We start from the raw sequence: 18,347 nt of genomic DNA, 5'->3' as shown, positions 1-18,347 counted from the left end.
GACTGCCCAGGCCAGTGTGGCTCAATTGGTTGGGCATTGGCCCATACACCAAAAGGTTGCCAGCTCAGTTCCTGGTCAGGGCACATGCCTGGGTTGAGGGCTCGATTCCTCACATGTAGGAAGTAGTCAATCCATGTTTAACTCTCTCACCCTCTCCCTTTCTCTCTCTAAAAATCAATAAAAAATTGAACCTGTAGATATTTTTGAACTTATAGCAGAAAGTATGATAGGGTACAATAAAAGATTTACAAGCATAAAAAATATTACAATAGGGTAAAATTCTGTGGAAGAAGTAGAATGAAAATCTAAGTTCAAGAAGAAGTATGAGTGATATAATATGCCCTACTTTTACAGAAACACTCGTTCACATATTTTTTAAATTGATGATGATGGGAATCAAATTCTATCTTATTAAAATCATTTTTTACAATATTTTCATAAGCTCCATTGGTTCCATTTAAATGAGGGATGCATTTATAAAACACTAGATATTATATTCCTCACAACCATTGACACTTTGCTGAAAAACTTTAATTTCAACTTAAAGTTTGAAAGGTTATATGTAATTCTCAAACTTGAAAATGATTTGGCCATATGTTTTTTGAAGAAAACATTGTCCTAGTTGGAGCTAAGCAAAATAGAGCAGGAATTACGGGAACAAAGGAACCAGAGATGGTGGAGAGAATAAAGTGAAACAACAATGAGCTGCAGTAATATATGCATCATGGAAGTACATAAAGTATAAAAAATCTAGACACACACATTGTGATGGCCACAGAACACCAACTGAGAAAACTGGACGCAGACTAATGGTTAAAATATTAATCACAGGCAAGTGCAAGCTGGAGAGAAGAGCCTGCCTGAGGTGGGAAAGCACAGAGAAGGGGGACGTCCTTAGCCTGATGCTAAGGCTGGTGACAGGCACCCACCCGTGTATGAACTGGAGTTTCAGGCTGTCCTCAGGAGCCTTTTCTCGTTTGAGGAAGGGCACTGCATGGTTTTTCTCTTTACTTTGTTGCTTTAGCTGAGGTAGATCTTCTTTGTAAACCTTAAAGCATAACAAATACATTTAATTGAGGCTCCTTTCTTCAGGTTTCAAAAACAGTACCTTGACATTCTCAGGAAATCTTTAATTATAGGAATCATATTTTTGAGAACATGAGGCTAAAAATGGTCACAAGAGACAAAGAAGCTCATTATATAATGATAAAGGGGTCAATTCTACAAGATATAACAATTATAAATATTTACGCACCTAAACAAGTAAAACACATTCTAAGAGAACTGAAAGAAGAAATAAACATAATACGGTAATAGCTAGGGCGGTAATACTCCACTGTCAACAATGAGTAGATCAGCCAGACAAAGAATCAGTAACAGAACAGGAGACGTGAACACCAGAAATCAAACAATCCAACAGACATATAGAGAACATTCCATCCAATAGCAGCAGAATACACATTCTTCTCAAGTGCACATGAAACATTTTCCAGGACAGATCATATGTTAGGGAACAAAAGCAATCTCAACAAATTCAAGTAAAAATTTTATCAAGTATCTTTTCTAACACTATGGTATGAAACTACAAATCAATAACAGAAGGAAAGCTGGAAAGTGCACAAATATGTGGAAATTAAACAACACATTTGAACAACCAATGAATCAGAGAAGAAATCAAAAGGGAGATCAAAAAGCATCTTGAAACAAATAAAAATTGAAACAACATTCCACAACTTTCGGGGTGTTGTAAAATCAATCCTAAGAAGAAAGTTTGTAGATATAAATGCAAACATTTAAAACAAGGAAAAGATCTCAAACAACCTAGCATCATACCTTAAGGAACTAAAAAAAAGAACCAACTAAGCCCAAAGTTGAAGAGGGAAGGAAATAATAAAGATTAGAGCAGAAATAAATGAAATAGAGACTAGGAAACCAATAGAAAAGGTTAACAAAACTAAAAGTTGGTTTTCTGAAAAGATAAACAAAATTGAGAACATAAGACCTCTCTTCTAATGAGCAAAACTAACCTATCTTTTAAATTATTGGGGGTTAAAAAAATTTTTATGCTATTATGTTTCTTAAGTAATTTATATCCAGAAAATATGTTATTAGTTTTTAATAAAAAAACTATCATAGGTATAAATAAAATATAAATAAAATTATAATTTCTTCTAAAGCAAAAAATCTTGAGGATTCTGACATCTGCAAAATGTGGACCTTGAAAGTCATGGTGATCACTCTTTGGAATTATTTGTCTTTTCATGGCCTCATGCATCTTGACAGATCAGACTCCAAACTATACAGCAAAGCTCCTGGTTTAACTTAGGACCTAAAACATGCTGTTGACTGAGAGGACATTTCCTACAGTTTAATTCAAAGGTACATAATAATCAGTCCTGGCTGGTGTGTTCAGTGGTTTGAGCAGCGGCTCTCAACCTGTGAGTCGTGACCCCTTTGGGGGTCGAACGACTCTTTCATAGGGGTCACCTAAGACCACTGGAAAACACATATATAGTTACATATTGTTTTTGTGATTAATCACTATGCTTTAATTATGTACAATTTGTAACAATGAAAATACATCCTGCATATCAGATATTTACATTACGATTCATAACAGTAGCAAAATTACAGTTATGAAGTAGCAACGAAAATAATGTTATGGTTGGGGGTCACCACAACATGAGGAACTGTATTAAAGGATCGCAGCATTAGGAAGGTTGAGAACCACTGGGTTAGAGTGTTGGCCTGCACACCAAAGGGTCTCAGTTTTGATTCCCAGTTGAGGGCATGCATAGGAGGTAACCAATTGATGTCTCTCTCTCCCCCTCCTTCTCTCCCTCCCTCCCTTCCACTCTAAGAATCAATGGGAAAAACGATCCTCTGGTGAGGATTAACAAAATAAAAAAATAAAATAAAGGTATGTAAAAATCAATCTCTGTCTACCATGTTTTAAGCCCTACTACCAAGAGATATCCATTTAACACACTAAAAATTAAATATAATATAATAAAAGAGAAACATGCAAATTGACCATACCTCTGCTATGCCCCAAGCCACACCCACCAGCCAATCAGAGTGACTATATGCAAATTAACCCAACCAAGATGGCAGCCGGCTGCCACGGAGCTGGAGCAAGCAGGAGGCTTGATTGCCCTTGCAATGGAGGAAGCCAAGCTTCCCGCCTGCCCTGGCTGGCTGTGGCCTCCGCTCAAGGCAATAAAGTTTCAATTATAGAAGACAAATAAATCCCAGATACCTGCTTCCAGCCAGCCTCCACTGGGAGCTTGGGTGGCTGGGAGCCATGGCCAGCCTGCAAACAGCCCTCAGCCCCTCACCCAAGCTAGCCAGGCACCCCAGGGGGGACCCCCACACTGAAGGGGCTGTGGCCAGCCTGCAAACAGCCATCAGCCCCTCACCCAGGCTGGCCAGGCACCCCCACCCTGATCCGGGACACCCTTCAGGGCAAACCAGCTGGCCCCACCCATGCACCAGGCCTCTATCCTATATAATAAAAGGGTAATATGCAAATTGACCCTAACAGCAGAAAGACTGGGAATGACTGGTCACTATGACACACACTGACCACGAGGGGGCAGACGCTCAATGCAGGAGCTCCCCTCTGGTGGTCAGTGTGCTCCCATAGGGGGAACTCTGCTCAGCCACAAGCCAGGCTGATGGCTGCCAGTACAGCAGTGGTGGTGGGAGCCTCTCCCACCTCCTCAGCAGCGCTAATGATATCCGACTGCAGCTTAGGCCTGCTCCCTGCTGGCAAGTGGACATCCCTTGAGGGCTCCCGGGCTGCCAGAGGGATGTCTGCTAGCTTAGGCCCAATCCCCCGGGGAGCAGGCCTAAGCCAGCAGGTGGACATCCCCCGAGGGGTCCCAGACTGCAAGAGGGCACAGGACAGGCTGAGGGACCCTCCCCCAGTGCACAAATTTTTGTGCACCGGGCCTCTAGTCTATTAATAATTTCTCATCTTCTTAAAGGAAAGTTTTCATTTGAAGAAACTACATTGCTAAAAATAAAATCTATGAAATATTATAATAAAGCCCCTGTTTAGGATTTGACCAAAACCCTTTTATAAAAAGGAGGTCACAAGGTATCTCATTACTGTTCTATTACAGGTGCAATGAACTAAGCTTTTAAAATCTAAAGATAACTATTCATCTGAACTCACGATGCTTTCTTTCATCAGTGCACCAACTACTTTTGAGCACTGAATTCTAGTCTCGGAATTTCTACTGCTTATTTAAACATCTCATAACCTCTGAGGGCCTAAAATTCCCACCTGTTGGACAGAAATAAAAATCCCTGCTAAGGAATAACTCAAGAATATTGTGAACATATATGAAATAACACAGCGAAAGCTTTGGAAAGGAAGATGTCAGGGAGAATATATAAATCCTAGGCACAGATTTCAATACAATTAGGACTTTTCATTCTTTTACTAGCACCCTTTTATTAAATAAAAACTTCCCAACTAAAGAAATTTGTTTTTTCCTCCTCCTAGATTTTATGTCCGTTTTGCTTAAATTCCATTTCCCCTTGATATCAGGGCATAATGTCATTTAGTGTTTATGTGGTATTTGCACATTAATAATTTCCTTTCAAAGCCTCATCTTCAGTAGCTTTATTGCATAATACATTGTACAATATACAAACTGATGTAGTCATGAATTTGAAACAAGCCATTAGTTGAATGGCATTTTTACTGAAAAAAAATTTCAAACACTAACTCAATGAGTGATGATTATGAACTAAAAAAAAAAATCATCTGAAAATCAGTACACTCAGTGCTTATATGGAGGCAAAGCCAAGTAGTACATAGAATGTGCACTTTGGAGAGAAGCCCAGATCTGCATTCTTACCCTGATAATACAGGCGATGTGGATGTGGGCAAATTACTTAACCTCTCAGGGTTATCATGGAGTTGAACTTGGTGTATGTAAAGCACAGGATATGGCCCCACAGAGACACCCAATACGTGGCAGCTGTCTGACAGTTGCTGGGTCTGAAACCTGAAATCTTATTCACTCAGTGTTCATGTAAAGAATCTGCTTCACATACCTCTGTTAAATGAGATGGAAGAGAATAGAATCCCTAGTTATTTCCATAACAAGGTAATGTGTGTCCAGATACCCTGGAAGTATTGCTCTGTATAATACTTACTATGGTTTCATGCTAAAATAAAATGCCTACTTAAAAAAAAATAAGGACCCAATTTGGATGTAATTGTCCAGCTTTTATACTAGAGGTGATTTCTGACTGGAGCGATAATGTGCATTGAATTTGGGCTTTTACTTTACTTATATGGATAATGGTCTCCATAAACTAAGAAAGAAACCAGGTAACAGCTCACTTGCAACTATCATGGCTCCAAGACTACATATTCTGTAAAGAATATATATGCTTTAATGATCTGCTAAGGAAATAAAAAATCTGGCAGCTTACTTGCTCATTGTTTTTCTCCAAATATTTTAAAGTTTTAGGTGTGAGGGAGGTAGAAAACCCCAAATGTCATTCAGTCTTGAAACTTGGCTACTCACTTCCACTTAAAAATATTTTTTTAAGAATATGATTAGGTAAATGTCTTATTTTTAACCTGTATTTAAAGATAAGAAGTGTTCAACACCTGCCTGTGCTTTTCAGTGGTTAGTGCATCGGGCTGTGCATTGAAGGGTCATGGGTTCAATTGGATGTCAAGGGCACCTGGGTTGCAAGTTCAATCCCTGGCACCCACTTAGGGGCTCATGTGAAAGGCAACCAATCGATGTGTGTCTCTCTCTCACCTCTCTCTCTCTCACCTCTCTCTCTCCCCCTCCCACCCTCACCTTCTGCTCTAAAGATCAATGGAAAAATATTTTCTGGTGAGGATGAACAATAAATAAATAAATGCAATTTTCCTTCTTCTTGTCTTGATTCTCTTCTGCCTAAGTACCAACCATTTTTAGTCAGTGTCCAAATACAATGAGATTCTGGGTTATGGGACATTTGTTAGGAGGCTGCTTGCTTACTGACCTGGCGATCATAATTGATTTGAGTTTCTTGCTCAATATCAGAGTCCAACTCTGGCACATCAGATAAATCTGAATCAGATTCTTCACTGTAGGAATCAGTGCCGCCTTCTGTGGAAACACAACCCATGAAACAGGAAAAATTCTGCACCTCTATAAAGAGCTAAAAATATTTTCTTTCTTCTATCCTATTAAAGTAAACAAAAATAACTACACCAGCTTTCATTTAGGGTAAATCAACGCCCCCTCTCCATTTCCACACTTCTATTAGATCACCGACCTTTGAGTTTTAAATCTTACCTGGGAAGGGGCAAACAAAGAGGGGCAGGTTTTACCAAGGAGAGGGCTAGTTCAAAAGGAAATTCAACCACTTCTTTCAAGAAAGATCCTCATTAGCCTGTTAACATGCCCACCAACTGTCAGAAATTGCTATGGTCAAGGTCGCTGCAGAATCCCTCCCAATAAAAATCTTTCCCCACACAGCTTTTCATTTTATTACCTGATCATTCCTCCTGACATCACAATAAATAAATAAAAAGACTACACATCCTTTGAGCTGGAAAACACTGGCCCGGATTGTGGACCATTCATTGAAACCCATTCTGGAGGCAGCTTATCTATTCCAAAGGTTACCCTGTCGCCCCGCAGCCTGACCGAGCAGACCCATCGCCCATTATAATCGTCCTAAGGAGGCGGAAACATACACATTCACATTATCTTCAGTGGTTAATTCTTCATGTAAACCTTAGACCTTCAACTTGCATTTGGTATAAGCAAAATCCTTTGAAGGAGATTAACCAACTGACCCATAGTTGTCTCTAAAGTTTTTTCTGTTCTTTTTTTTTTTTTTTTACTTTAAAATTTATTATAGGAATGAATTTTTTGAAATTGCTGTAACTCTTTACCTCCAGAAGAGATGTTACAACATTCTTTGAAACTTTTATTGAAAAATAAACAGATGTTGAAAAATTATTACTGGCTTTACCCTGGGGTGCGGTTTCCAGCAGGCCGTTGCTGACACCTTCTGGAATAAATCTCCACTGGAAAACCGAGTGGTCAGCCCCTCCTGTGCTTAATACCCACTGAAAGTCGTGAGACCAGCGGACGTTGGTGACATGTGCAGAATGGCCCACATACTTTCTAAATTTGGCTCCTGAAGATATTTTTAAGAAGATTAGTCATGCAAAAATATATATGTAATTTATTGGTTATAAAATTGCATTCTATCCAGGAATGTATTACAAAATAATTTTCAGTATTACATATAACATATAAGCAAATGCTCCAAAAATATCTCAATTACCCCAGCATGGATTAAGCTAAAAATGGATCTGAAGCCGTCCCTCCCTCCCACCCAAACCTGTTCCAAATAATGTCTACTGCTTCACTGATTCTGAAAATAAATGCCAAAGAATGAATAGCTTACGCATCCTTCTTTGAATACTAGATAAAATGGGCAGTCCTTGCAACTAGGAAACAGAAAATTATTCTGTGGGAAAAGTCAAATTACTGTTTGGGGTCATGTAGATGCACATTTGGGAGAATGAAATTTTTTTCTCTTAAATTGATTGCTTTACTCAGGAAACATCATCATCAGGTAGTGAATTCAATAGAAAAACTATTTGAACTCGTACCTGTGGTTGAACTACTGCGGTAGAAGTCTCCAGGGTATTTATTGTTGGTGCGCAGCAGCATAATGATATGCATGGAAACAAGCCCAGCCCACCTTATCACGTGGAGATCCAGTACTCCAAAGACTATGGAAGATTTAAGGGGGGCAACACGCACCCCATCTCTCCTTCAGAAATACTTCTACCCTTTACAGGTCCTCCTAATGAAATCTCTTTGGGGGAAAAGGCCATCTGTTCAACTATCACGTGTAAATATTAAATACCCACTGGAGAGGCAATGATGTGGATTTATATGGAGGTGAAAACAACTGCTACCTGTCCCTTTCCTGAGAGCATGTTCTAACCAGGTGAGGTCCTATTATATTAGGGCCTCCAAAAAAGTCTAGGGGCGTGCTGCCATAGAGGGGAAAGGGAGGCCTTGGATCTCAAAAGCAGCCTTGCCTATTTCAAAGAGCTGCCTACATCAGTTTTGGTGATTTAATAACGTCAAAGAGATTCCAACTAAGTCAGGTGGAAATGCTGTCTGATGATAATTCAATAGTTAGGAAGCAAAGTATATTCTTTCCTTACCTCCATAGATCTTGTTGGGTTTTCCTTTACTGCCCTCACCTTTACAGCCTCATCAGAAATCATTTAACCTATCTCTTTGCAGTGGTTTGAAAACATGCCCACAAATAAAAAAGTTAAACTCATAGAAACAGATAGTAGGTTTCTGGTTACTAGGGGTTTGGGGTGGGAGAAATGGGGAGATGTTGGTCAAAGGGTCTGCTTTCAGTTATAAAATGAATAAATTTGGGGAATCTAATGTACAGCATGGTGGCTATAGTTACAATACTGTATTGTAGACCTGAAAGTTTCTGAGAGAATAGATCTTAAATCTTCTTGCCATACACACAAAGAAAAGGTAATTAAGTAAGGTGATAGATGGGTTATCTAACTGCATAGAAGTAATCATTTCACAATATATTAGTATATGAAATCATTGTTCACTTTAAACTTACACAATGTTTTCAATTATATCTCAAAAAATCTAGAAAAAAAAAGAAAAAATATGTCCATAAACTGTTTAATACAAATCAAAATGAACAGAACACGGCAAAGGTGAAGACGTGTGGCAACCAAGAGGAGGTTACAAAAGGCACTGCAGATTCCTCCTTGCTCTCTTTCTTGGCTCTCTAGATACCAGGCGGTAAGGACATTCAAGCACCACACAGAGAGGCTCACAGGGCCAGGAACCGTGGCCTCCGGCCAACAGCCACGTGAGTGAGCCATCACGGCCTCACTAGCCTCCAAGTGACCGCAACTACCCGAGAGGCCTTGAACTAGAATGTTCCAGCCAAGCTGTTCCTGAATCCCTGACCCCCAGAAACTGCGTGAATAATGTTTGTTGATTTAAGCTGCTGAATTTGCTGGGGAGAGGGATTTGTGATGCAGCAACAGAGAACTAATCACATTTGGTAGATTGGAACTAACACTCTCGAAGGCATTTGTGTCAATATTTAGGCCTCTTTCTAATCGTTTTTCCTATTTTCTCTTCCTTCTTCCTTCCTTCCTTTCTCCCTCCCTCCCTCCCTCCCTCCCTCCCTCCCTTCCTCCCTCCTTCCTCCTTCCCTCCCTCCTTCCCTCTTTCCCTTCCCCTTCCTTTCTTTCTCTTTCTCTCTCTCCCTTTATCCCCTCTCTAGGCACACTGGCCTCTTTGCCATTCCTTAGGTATGCCAGGCACTCTTCTGCCTCTAAACCTTTGCACTTGCTGTTCCCTGTCTGACATGCTCTTTCCCTAAATACCTGAATGGCTGGTTCCCTCACCTCCTTCAGGTTTCTAGTCAGATGAAACCATATCAGTGACCCTTGTCTCACTACCTTATTTAAAGTAGCAACACTCTGTTCCCACTGCTTGCTTGCTTTTTCTTCATAGCTCTTCTCACCATCAGACATGTTCATACTTTATTTATTAACTATATCCCCTCAGAACAAAAGCTCCACGAGGGCATGGATTTGTGCTGGTTTTATTCACTGATGTATCTCCAGCCTCTAAGATAGCACTTAAATATTTATTTAACAAATAAAGGCCACATCATCTCTTCCAAGGCTTTTCTTGGGACACTGACTTTACCAGGCCTCTCTTTTTCCTCTGAACCACACCAGGAAGATTCTGGCCTCAGCCCTCAACTCCTCTCTTACTGATCTTTCTCCCCTGGTTTTAAATACTGTAGATACGCTCACATCTGTCAAATGTTCATCTCCAGCCCTGAACTCCCCTGGAATGCTGATAGTCAATGGGCCATATCTCCCTGGGTGGATAATACTGCTTCAAACTTACCATGGACAGAACAACTGATGAGTTGCCCTTCCCCTCTCTCGCCTACTCTTATACGCCCATAAGACATACACAGAGCCTCAACCTTTCCCTTTCTCATTTTCCCGTCTCTAGAAATGGAGCCACCATGCACCCCATTGCTCAAGCCCAAAACTTGGGAGTCATGCTTGATTTCTCTTTCCCTCTATCCCCATGTCCAATCCATCAGCAAAACCTTCAGCTCTACCTGCTTCCTAATCTCTACCACCTCTCTTTGCATCTGTTCCTAAGAACTTGTCCAAGCTACCTCATCTCTCACCTGGACTCTTGCAATAATCTCTCAACTTGAAGCCTCCCCTATCCTAATCCATCCTACACAAAATCAAAGTGGCCTTTTAAAAACTTAAATTGGTCATGTCACGCCTCCATTTTAAACCCTCAATAGATTTCCCCTGCATTTAGACTAAAACCCACATTTCTACCAGAGGCTAAAGGCCCTTCATGACATGGTCCCCTCCACCTTCTCCAGCCTCACAGTACACAACTCTCCCTCACTCATCATGCTCTAGTCACACTGACCTGCCTGGCCCTGCACTGCACTACACCACACAACAGAAAACGATCCTGTTTGCTCCGTCTTTACACTCTCAGTCATCAGCTTCTGCTCATATTTGGCTATTTACAGGTTCAAAAGTGAGGGGAACATTGTCAGTGGTACCCTGGGTGACAGGGAGATAAGTTCCACCAACTGCTGTTAATTCCATAAACAAGTCTTATACAAACTTGTCTGCCAGTAGTTTGGGCATAAAAAGGCTACAAAAGCCTGAATGTCCTGAGGCAAATTGCAAGATTTATAAACCATGAGTCATGAAAAGTAGAACAAGTCAATTTGCTATAAGAACATGGAAACTGTGCAGATTACTGAGGTGGGTTCTATTGCTCGCCCCATATTGTCACTGGCTGTCCACCTCTCCTCATTCCTTCAGGCATCCCCTGCGTGCCATCACCCTCGGGGCTGTTTTTTACATATAAAAGTCTCTCATTTTGACAGACAGCATTACTCACAACCTCCCTCCCACTTCCCCAACCCTGCCATTCTAATAGCTAACCCAAGATCTACCTTTCCATTGCCACTTTCCAGATTCAAGTTCACCCTACAAGGCTTGGTGATACAAAGGCGATACCAACTCTCATTGAGTTGGGTTGTGACCAGATATTTGTGACCAATAGTATTGCTTGTGACCCCACTGATGTTCCTTCTGAATCCCCAGATACTTTCTAGTTGCCTAACTTACTTTCTGTAAGTACATTACTCAATCTAACAAGATGTGCCCTATTACTCAAAAGACCCATTAGGGAGAGAAAGGAGAGTTTGAATTTGGCACGCTGCGGTAATTTTGTGCAAGTATTTTAAAACTGATGTCCATTTTGTCAAGTGTAAGGGATGGTGATTTTGCTACGTATTTTATGTTCAATTTTGTACTGTAATTGCCATTGCTTCAAAACTGCTGGTTAGCTCAAAATGACTTTCTGATTACATTTTCGATCCCTTTTTTCCTTGCTCAATCTAAAAATCGCTCGAGTGAAAGAGTTTGCAGGCAGCAGCATGTCCCTGCTGATTACTTTGCTAAGATCAGATTTTCAGGGAGCAATCAGGGAGTCTCAGAGCAGCCTATGTATGGGCTTTGCCTACACTTGCAAGGGTAGAGGAGGAGGTCACAAGGGGGTTAATTCAGCTACATTCTACCAAGCCCGGAAGTGCCACAAAAATTGAGGTAACAAGACTTAACAACAATAAAAGAAACAAAACCACAAAATGTGAAGGCAGAGACAGTTGTTTTGAATCAAACTTCTCTCTCAAAAATGTCACCACTTATGGAAATCTGGTTTGCAAAATCAGTGCTATGACAGAGGGTCCATAAACTGTATTATCTGAAAAGAGCCATCCCTTTCAGATTTCATTTTACATATGCCTAAAAGGATTTGCTTTGCCATGAATAATCACAATTAGCTATGAAGCATAAAAATTTAATTACAATATTTTACTGTAATATTAAATTATGAGTATGTACATAAATATAAATAAAATAGGACTTGTTTAAAAAGTGAAACATGAGGCTACAAATCACAAAACGGTGAGTAAAAACTATTAACAAATTCTGACTTATCTTTGCAAGACCCCGTATTTCAGAAGGTCAAACATACACATCAGCAACACATTCTATGTAAATGTTCAAGAGCAATATGAATATAAAGATAAAATTAGTAGTCTGCAGCAACAGACTCCAAGAAAATAAGCCTTGTGCATGCCAAGACACGTCTAAATGAAACATCTCTTCCGGCCTTACCTTTCTTGAGACAAGGAAACTTAAACAATTTGACCAGTCCAAAATCATCTCCAGACACCAGCACGGAGCTGTTGTAGTTCGCATCCACCGAGTTGATGTCGGTGACATCCGTGTATTTCGGCCAAATTCCACTCACTTCCGGGCCTTTCACACACGTCCAGGAGGCCCAGGGGATCCCTTTGATTTCTTCTTTACTCGCTAACGGCTTCCCGGCTGAAAATAACCAACAAACATTCATGTAATATTACATTTATTTTTAAAAATATATTTTTATTGATTTCAGAGAGGAAGGAAGAGGGAGAGAGATAGAATCAATGATGAAAGAGAATCATTGATTGGCTGCTTCCTGCACGCCCCCTATTGGGGATTGAATCCACAACCCAGGCATGTGCCCTTGACTGGAATCAAACCCGGGACCCTTCAGCCCCCAGGCCGACGCTCTAACCACTGAGCCAAACCAGCTAGGGCTGTAATGTTACATTTATATAAAAAGCGATTTTATTGTAGATGGCGAACATGTATTCCATATTTTTTTCACATATGGGAAATATATATGAAATAACAGCAAGCAAAGAAAGTAGACACAGAACTACACACCTAGTAATAGAGCGTTACCTAATCTGATAGGGCAGAGACTTTAAAAAGTTGAAGTGATATTGTGTTACACATTATTTTATGTTAAGATTACTTTTTCAATTAATTTCAAAAATTTAAGATAAAATACTATTTGTGGTAAAGATTCATGTTAAATATTAAATTTTTCCTCTTACATTAAAAAATCATAAAGATTATAATACAGAAATTTGTCTCTTATTTATGACATTTTAGTATCACAAACTGTTACTAAACGAGTATTAGATAAGTCAGATGAACCACGTATAAAATTTACAGTGTGGGGGGGGATTAGAAGTAAAAATTGTATTTTTAAAAATCCAATTAGTACATTTCACCACGTAATCAAATAATAGGGGCTTCCACTTATCAAGAACAGAGATTTGAGACTAAAGCAATCACAGTAAATAAAAAAATGTGACCCTCAAATCTTTAGTATTTTTAATTTTGTAGAATGTTTTCTCTTTCTTATCTTTAAGCATTCTTTGTGTATATCCTTTATCATAACAATTATAAGTACTTATGCCCAGTTGATGCCTTGTCTTTGCATGCTATTCAAGATCTCTCTTATGGTGCAGTTATTTTTTATTTTAATGTGTCCCAATTTATTAATCTCTCCTTTGAGAGTCCGTGATGTGAGGGTCTAGTTTCTGAAAACATTCCTTGCCCTGAGGTCATAACAACATTCTCATTTTTTCTTCAAAGTTTCGCTTTTCACGAACAACAGCGTCTGCATGACTTACACGGCATTTTGTAGAACAGTCGTTCTCCTGCGCCATCATTCGTTTGCAAGTATTTACTATCCAAAGACCAGTCAATGTGCGTAATGAAACTGAGGGACTTGTTGCATTCTCCAATTTTCTTATACCGCTGGGCAACCGCATAGACGTCGACTGGGCCGTCATTGGATCCCACTGCGAGATAAGAACCATCTGGAGAAAATTTCATTTCATGAATGACTTCTTTTCGATCTTTGATATGAACCACTTCTGTCATATCTCTATAAGAATAAAGAGCAAAGCGATAAGCAGCAAATCTAGAAATAGGAACCTCAGGTCATGTATTAAAGTACATGTGTCAGAGAAAAGAAATGTTTGAAAGGAAGTACCTATAGGAATTAGAGAATTAACTTCTGAAAAAAGATAAAACGTTATTTAAAGCTTACAGCCAATTTAGAAAAAATTAATAATAGTTTGGGCTTTCAAAGTAAGAACCAAAATTTAATGAAATGCATATTTGCTTTCATATTAAATTATATATTATTTTTCTCTAAATTTTTTGTTAAAAAATTGAGGTTTATAAAATTGTTTTAAAATATGTCATGGAAAATAGTAGATATATTAGGGTTAGCATAAAAATAAAACATCCTTTTTATATTTTAAGGACAAGAAAACTGCTTAATGCTTTTTGCTACAAGAAGAGCAAATTCAAAAAGCAGAAGAGAAAAATTACTTATTTTTAATGCTAAGTTGTTATGGAATTATTTAACTTTGACTATGAAAGGGCAATAATGCATACATTGAATCACCGAGTATCGTATGTCCTTTCTGACCAGATTCTGATAAGAATTTCTGCCCTCATTTGAAAGTCCACTGATGGTTTTCCGACAACTGTGAGGCAGCATTATGATTGGCAGGTCCCCTGAGCCAGTAATGATGCCTTCATCAACTCCAAAACAAATTGAATGCATAAATAATGCCAAATATTTGCTCCACATAATTCCTCACACCAGCTGTCACTTAATAATAGCACTACAGTTTACTACAATGTCATAAAATAGGTGTGTGTGTGGAGGGGGGATGGTTTTTTTGTTTTTTGTTTTTTTTGGCTTGGAAATCTATTAAAAAGAAAAGAAAGTCTGGTAATTAGCCATCTTTCCTCACATCACTAAGCAGAGAAAGAAAATGTTGCCCACCAATTTGGTCATAAGCTATGTGTGACTGGTAATGAGAATTCAGTGTAATAAACCGTGCCAAGAGCATTTTTCAAAGCTATCTAGAATTTGCTCTGTGCAAAACATGCCATACCTAATTTCTGGCTGCGTTTCCTTTCTGTCATCACAAAATGGGTGAGCCAAAAGAACGGCTAATGCATTTAGAGGAATTACAAGGGTGGATCCTAATTTTTATCCTGTAAAAATTATATAGGAGATTAATAAAGTATGAAATATTCTACCTTATTGTCCATTGTGGGTGGAAGAAATAGTTTACGCAAGCGCCCCTCTAACAAGCTGGTGCTGTTGGAGGCTGCTCTGTTCCTGTTTCCTCTTTTCTTGGCTTACTCCAAGCACACAATCCCTCCTCTAAAACCCGTGAGACCAGATCAGCTTGGGAATTCACTATTCATTAGATTTTTTTAAAGGTTCACACATAATATGCCATGTAAAATCACCAGTAGGGACTGGGGCAGCACCCTGTTATTAAACACATTCATGTTTTTGCAGCAAATCACAGGATGCATGATTATTCCTGCTAAGAGATGAATAGACTACATATAGTCTCACATCTGTCCACTGAGGCAGGCTGTGCTGCCAAGCAAGTCACTGAAGAAAGAAGTTTGTATTTTCAGAGTGTGGGTTTCATCATTACCGACAGGACTGAATCTGTAGTGTTCCTATTTGAAAGAATAAGTGCATTTTTCCTAAGATCCCAGCATCCATGATGACTAGGCGAATCTTCATTCTAACAAAAGAGCATCCTTTTTTTTTTCTTCTTTAAATAATTTTCAATTACAGTTTACAGTCAATATTATTTTGTATTCGTTTCAGGTGTACAGCATAGTGGTTAGACAATCATATACTTTACAAAGCGGTCCCCAATATTTCCAGTACCTACCTGACACCATACATAGTTATAACAATATTACTGACTATATTGCCTATGCTGTACTTTACATCCATGACTATTTTGTAACTACCAGTCTGTACTTCTTAATTCCTTCACCTTGTTCATCCAGCCCCCATCCCCTCTCCCATCTGGCAACCATCAGTTTGTTCTTTGTATCTATGCGCCTCTTTGTTCATTTATTTTACAAAAGAGCATCTTTTAATACCATTTTCAGTATCAGTACATGCCTGACTCGGAGAACAATGAAAGAGCCGTCCTTCATGCCCAGGGCCAACTGGGACCCATCGGGGCTGAAAGCCACACTGCGAACTGCTTCCTCCATGTTACAGCGGGCGATCAAGGCGTGGTCAGCCAGGCTCCAGAGCCTAGGCACAAGAACAAAGAAACAAAACCAACCCAATGCTCATCAGCAGGCCGCCCGAGGCAGGAAGGCCTGCTGACCACAGTGTGATAACAAGAAAGGAGGCAGTCACTTCGCACTCGTGTCCTTCCTCACGGCATGTCTGGGAACCCGGGATGGGGTTCAGTCTATCTCTGGGTCATTTCCCCCATTAGAAATACCCAGCAAGAAATACAAGATAACATTTCCAAACATTTTTATATTCATATGAAAAGGAAATTTTAAACACTACCTTCACACAAAATCTTACTTTTCTCTTTGAAAATTAAAAATTATTCTTTACTCGTACCAATCGTTATTAATAACTTACAGGATAAGAAGCACTACTAGATACTATTATTGTTCATTTTTAAAAATATATATATGAGCACCCTTCTAGTAACTGTGTTATTTAAGCACATATAGATTGAAATACACATTCCGTTTTGCTGAGCCCCCCCCTAGAAAGAAAACCCAGCTGAGAAGGAGAAGAGCCAAGTCAGCTGTGCTCAGTCATATGCCACCCTTCCTCATAAGCTCCCTGGGTGCCCCGCTGCTGACAGGCCCACTCAGGGCCAGGACAGGTCCTCTCCACAGTGCCCCTGGCTGATAAGCATGTTATTGCTGAAGAAGCAGGGGTCAAGGGTCAAGTGCAGCTAGCACACACTTTTCTTTTTTCTTTTTTTAAAATATATTTTATTGATTTTTTACAGAGAGGAAGGGAGAGGGATAGAGAGTTAGAAACATCGATGAGAGAGAAACATCGATCAGCTGCCTCTTGCATACCCCCGACTGGGGATATGCCCGAAACCAAGGTACATGCCCTTGGCCGGAATCAAACCCGGGACCCTTCACTCCGCAGGCCGATGCTCTATCCACTGAGCCAAACCGGTCAGGGCTAGCACACACTTTCCAGCAGCTCCGGAAACCCCTATTCCAGGCACCTCAAACTGGGTAAACATGAACTAGTTTTTTGAAGCTACAAACAAGGGTTTACATGTGAATTACAATTGTGGTACCTGATTTCTCCCTGTTAGTACTTTTAAGACAGTCTTCTCTTAACACACAACCAACATCTGTTAGGCAGATCGATAATTTAGAATGCTGCCATAGAGGCAAGAGTAGGCCCCATGTGGTGGAGTTTCTCTAATGCATTCTGCCATAGGTAGGGAGGGGGCCAGCGCCTTACAATGTAGAGTTGCATGGTGAATAGTTTGCTGATCCTTTAGGCAGCGTGCACTGTTCAGTCTAAAGCTCATGGTATTCTTTCAATACCTCCTCGTCCATTATTCATAATCTCATGCTGTTTTTAGCCATGTACTATTTTCAGCAATGTAAGTTTTGCTTTCCCCTCACTCCTCAGTGAACTGTACTAGCCTTACAAAGTCACTCAGCTAATCTTTCTCGAGAAATTATGACTTGTATCCTTTCTATATTTCCATACTCTGCGTAAATTTACATTTAAAATGTTTAGATGTTTAGTCAAATTAATGGTTGAGGAGACCAAGACAAATTCTGGCCATCAGGGCTCCTTGGGGAAGTTTGCGATTCTGAGACGCAACACATTTATCAAAATACAAAAGCCAAGGACTCTCTTGAAAACATTTCCATCTGGATGGTTATGAGTCCAGCTTCTCAGGTGTTTGACTAACTTGGTGGCATTGTTTTGGCTGTTGGGGCAAAGCTCTGAGTGATGGAAGGAAAAGGAAGAGGAGAGGAGAGAGCGAGTGAAGAGCAGTGTAAGCCAAACACACATTTATGTCACGTGAGGGGACAACTGGAGTTGCCTTCACTGATTTTTAGATTGATGAGGCACAGTGCTTGGCAGAAGCTAAAAATTGATTTTTAGATTGTATTTTACTGACGAGTATACAATTGTATCTTGATTAGATTCACAGACATACAAAGTAAGGGCAGGGGTGGGGGAGCAGGAGCCTCTAGTCTAATTTACAAGGTTCTATTTAAACTATTAAAATCCAGAGGCAGTCATCATCCAATCGCTTAATCAGTCTCTTCCTCTCACCATCACTCAGTCTTTTTTGACCTGTTTGTTGTTAAGCACATTTAAAGCCTAATTAAATATGAAAATCCTGAAATCAGTGTAATAGTCTTCACCTTACACTTTTAAATAATATGCTCAGTCCTTTAACAGTCACACAGATATTGGGATCATACTAATTTGCTCAGTTTACATGATGTCATGCTCTCAAAGAGGAAA

At 39.7% G+C, this 18,347-nt stretch overlaps 1 protein-coding gene across 1 annotated transcript in view; it reads right to left on the bottom strand.

Moving 5' to 3' along the window:
• EML6 (EMAP like 6) overlaps window positions 1–18,347 on the bottom strand; it is a 196,689-nt gene that overhangs the window by 88,274 nt on the left and 90,068 nt on the right. Inside the window, exons 8-13 of the mRNA XM_070429229.1 lie at window positions 15,978–16,115; window positions 13,648–13,904; window positions 12,293–12,505; window positions 7,003–7,170; window positions 6,022–6,128; window positions 930–1,048 (exon numbers count right to left, since the gene is read on the bottom strand). Of these exons, the coding sequence (XP_070285330.1) occupies window positions 930–1,048; window positions 6,022–6,128; window positions 7,003–7,170; window positions 12,293–12,505; window positions 13,648–13,904; window positions 15,978–16,115 (1,002 nt within the window). The remainder of the gene's footprint in view (window positions 1–929; window positions 1,049–6,021; window positions 6,129–7,002; window positions 7,171–12,292; window positions 12,506–13,647; window positions 13,905–15,977; window positions 16,116–18,347) is intronic.

Source organism: Myotis yumanensis, unplaced genomic scaffold (genome assembly GCF_028538775.1).
Source record: "Myotis yumanensis isolate MYYU_CA2020_CCGP unplaced genomic scaffold, mMyoYum1.0.hap1 SCAF_11, whole genome shotgun sequence".
Lineage (NCBI taxonomy): Eukaryota > Metazoa > Chordata > Mammalia > Chiroptera > Vespertilionidae > Myotis > Myotis yumanensis.
The sequence above is the reverse complement of the archived record's forward strand: the minus strand, read 5'-3'. Positions and strand labels throughout refer to the sequence as shown.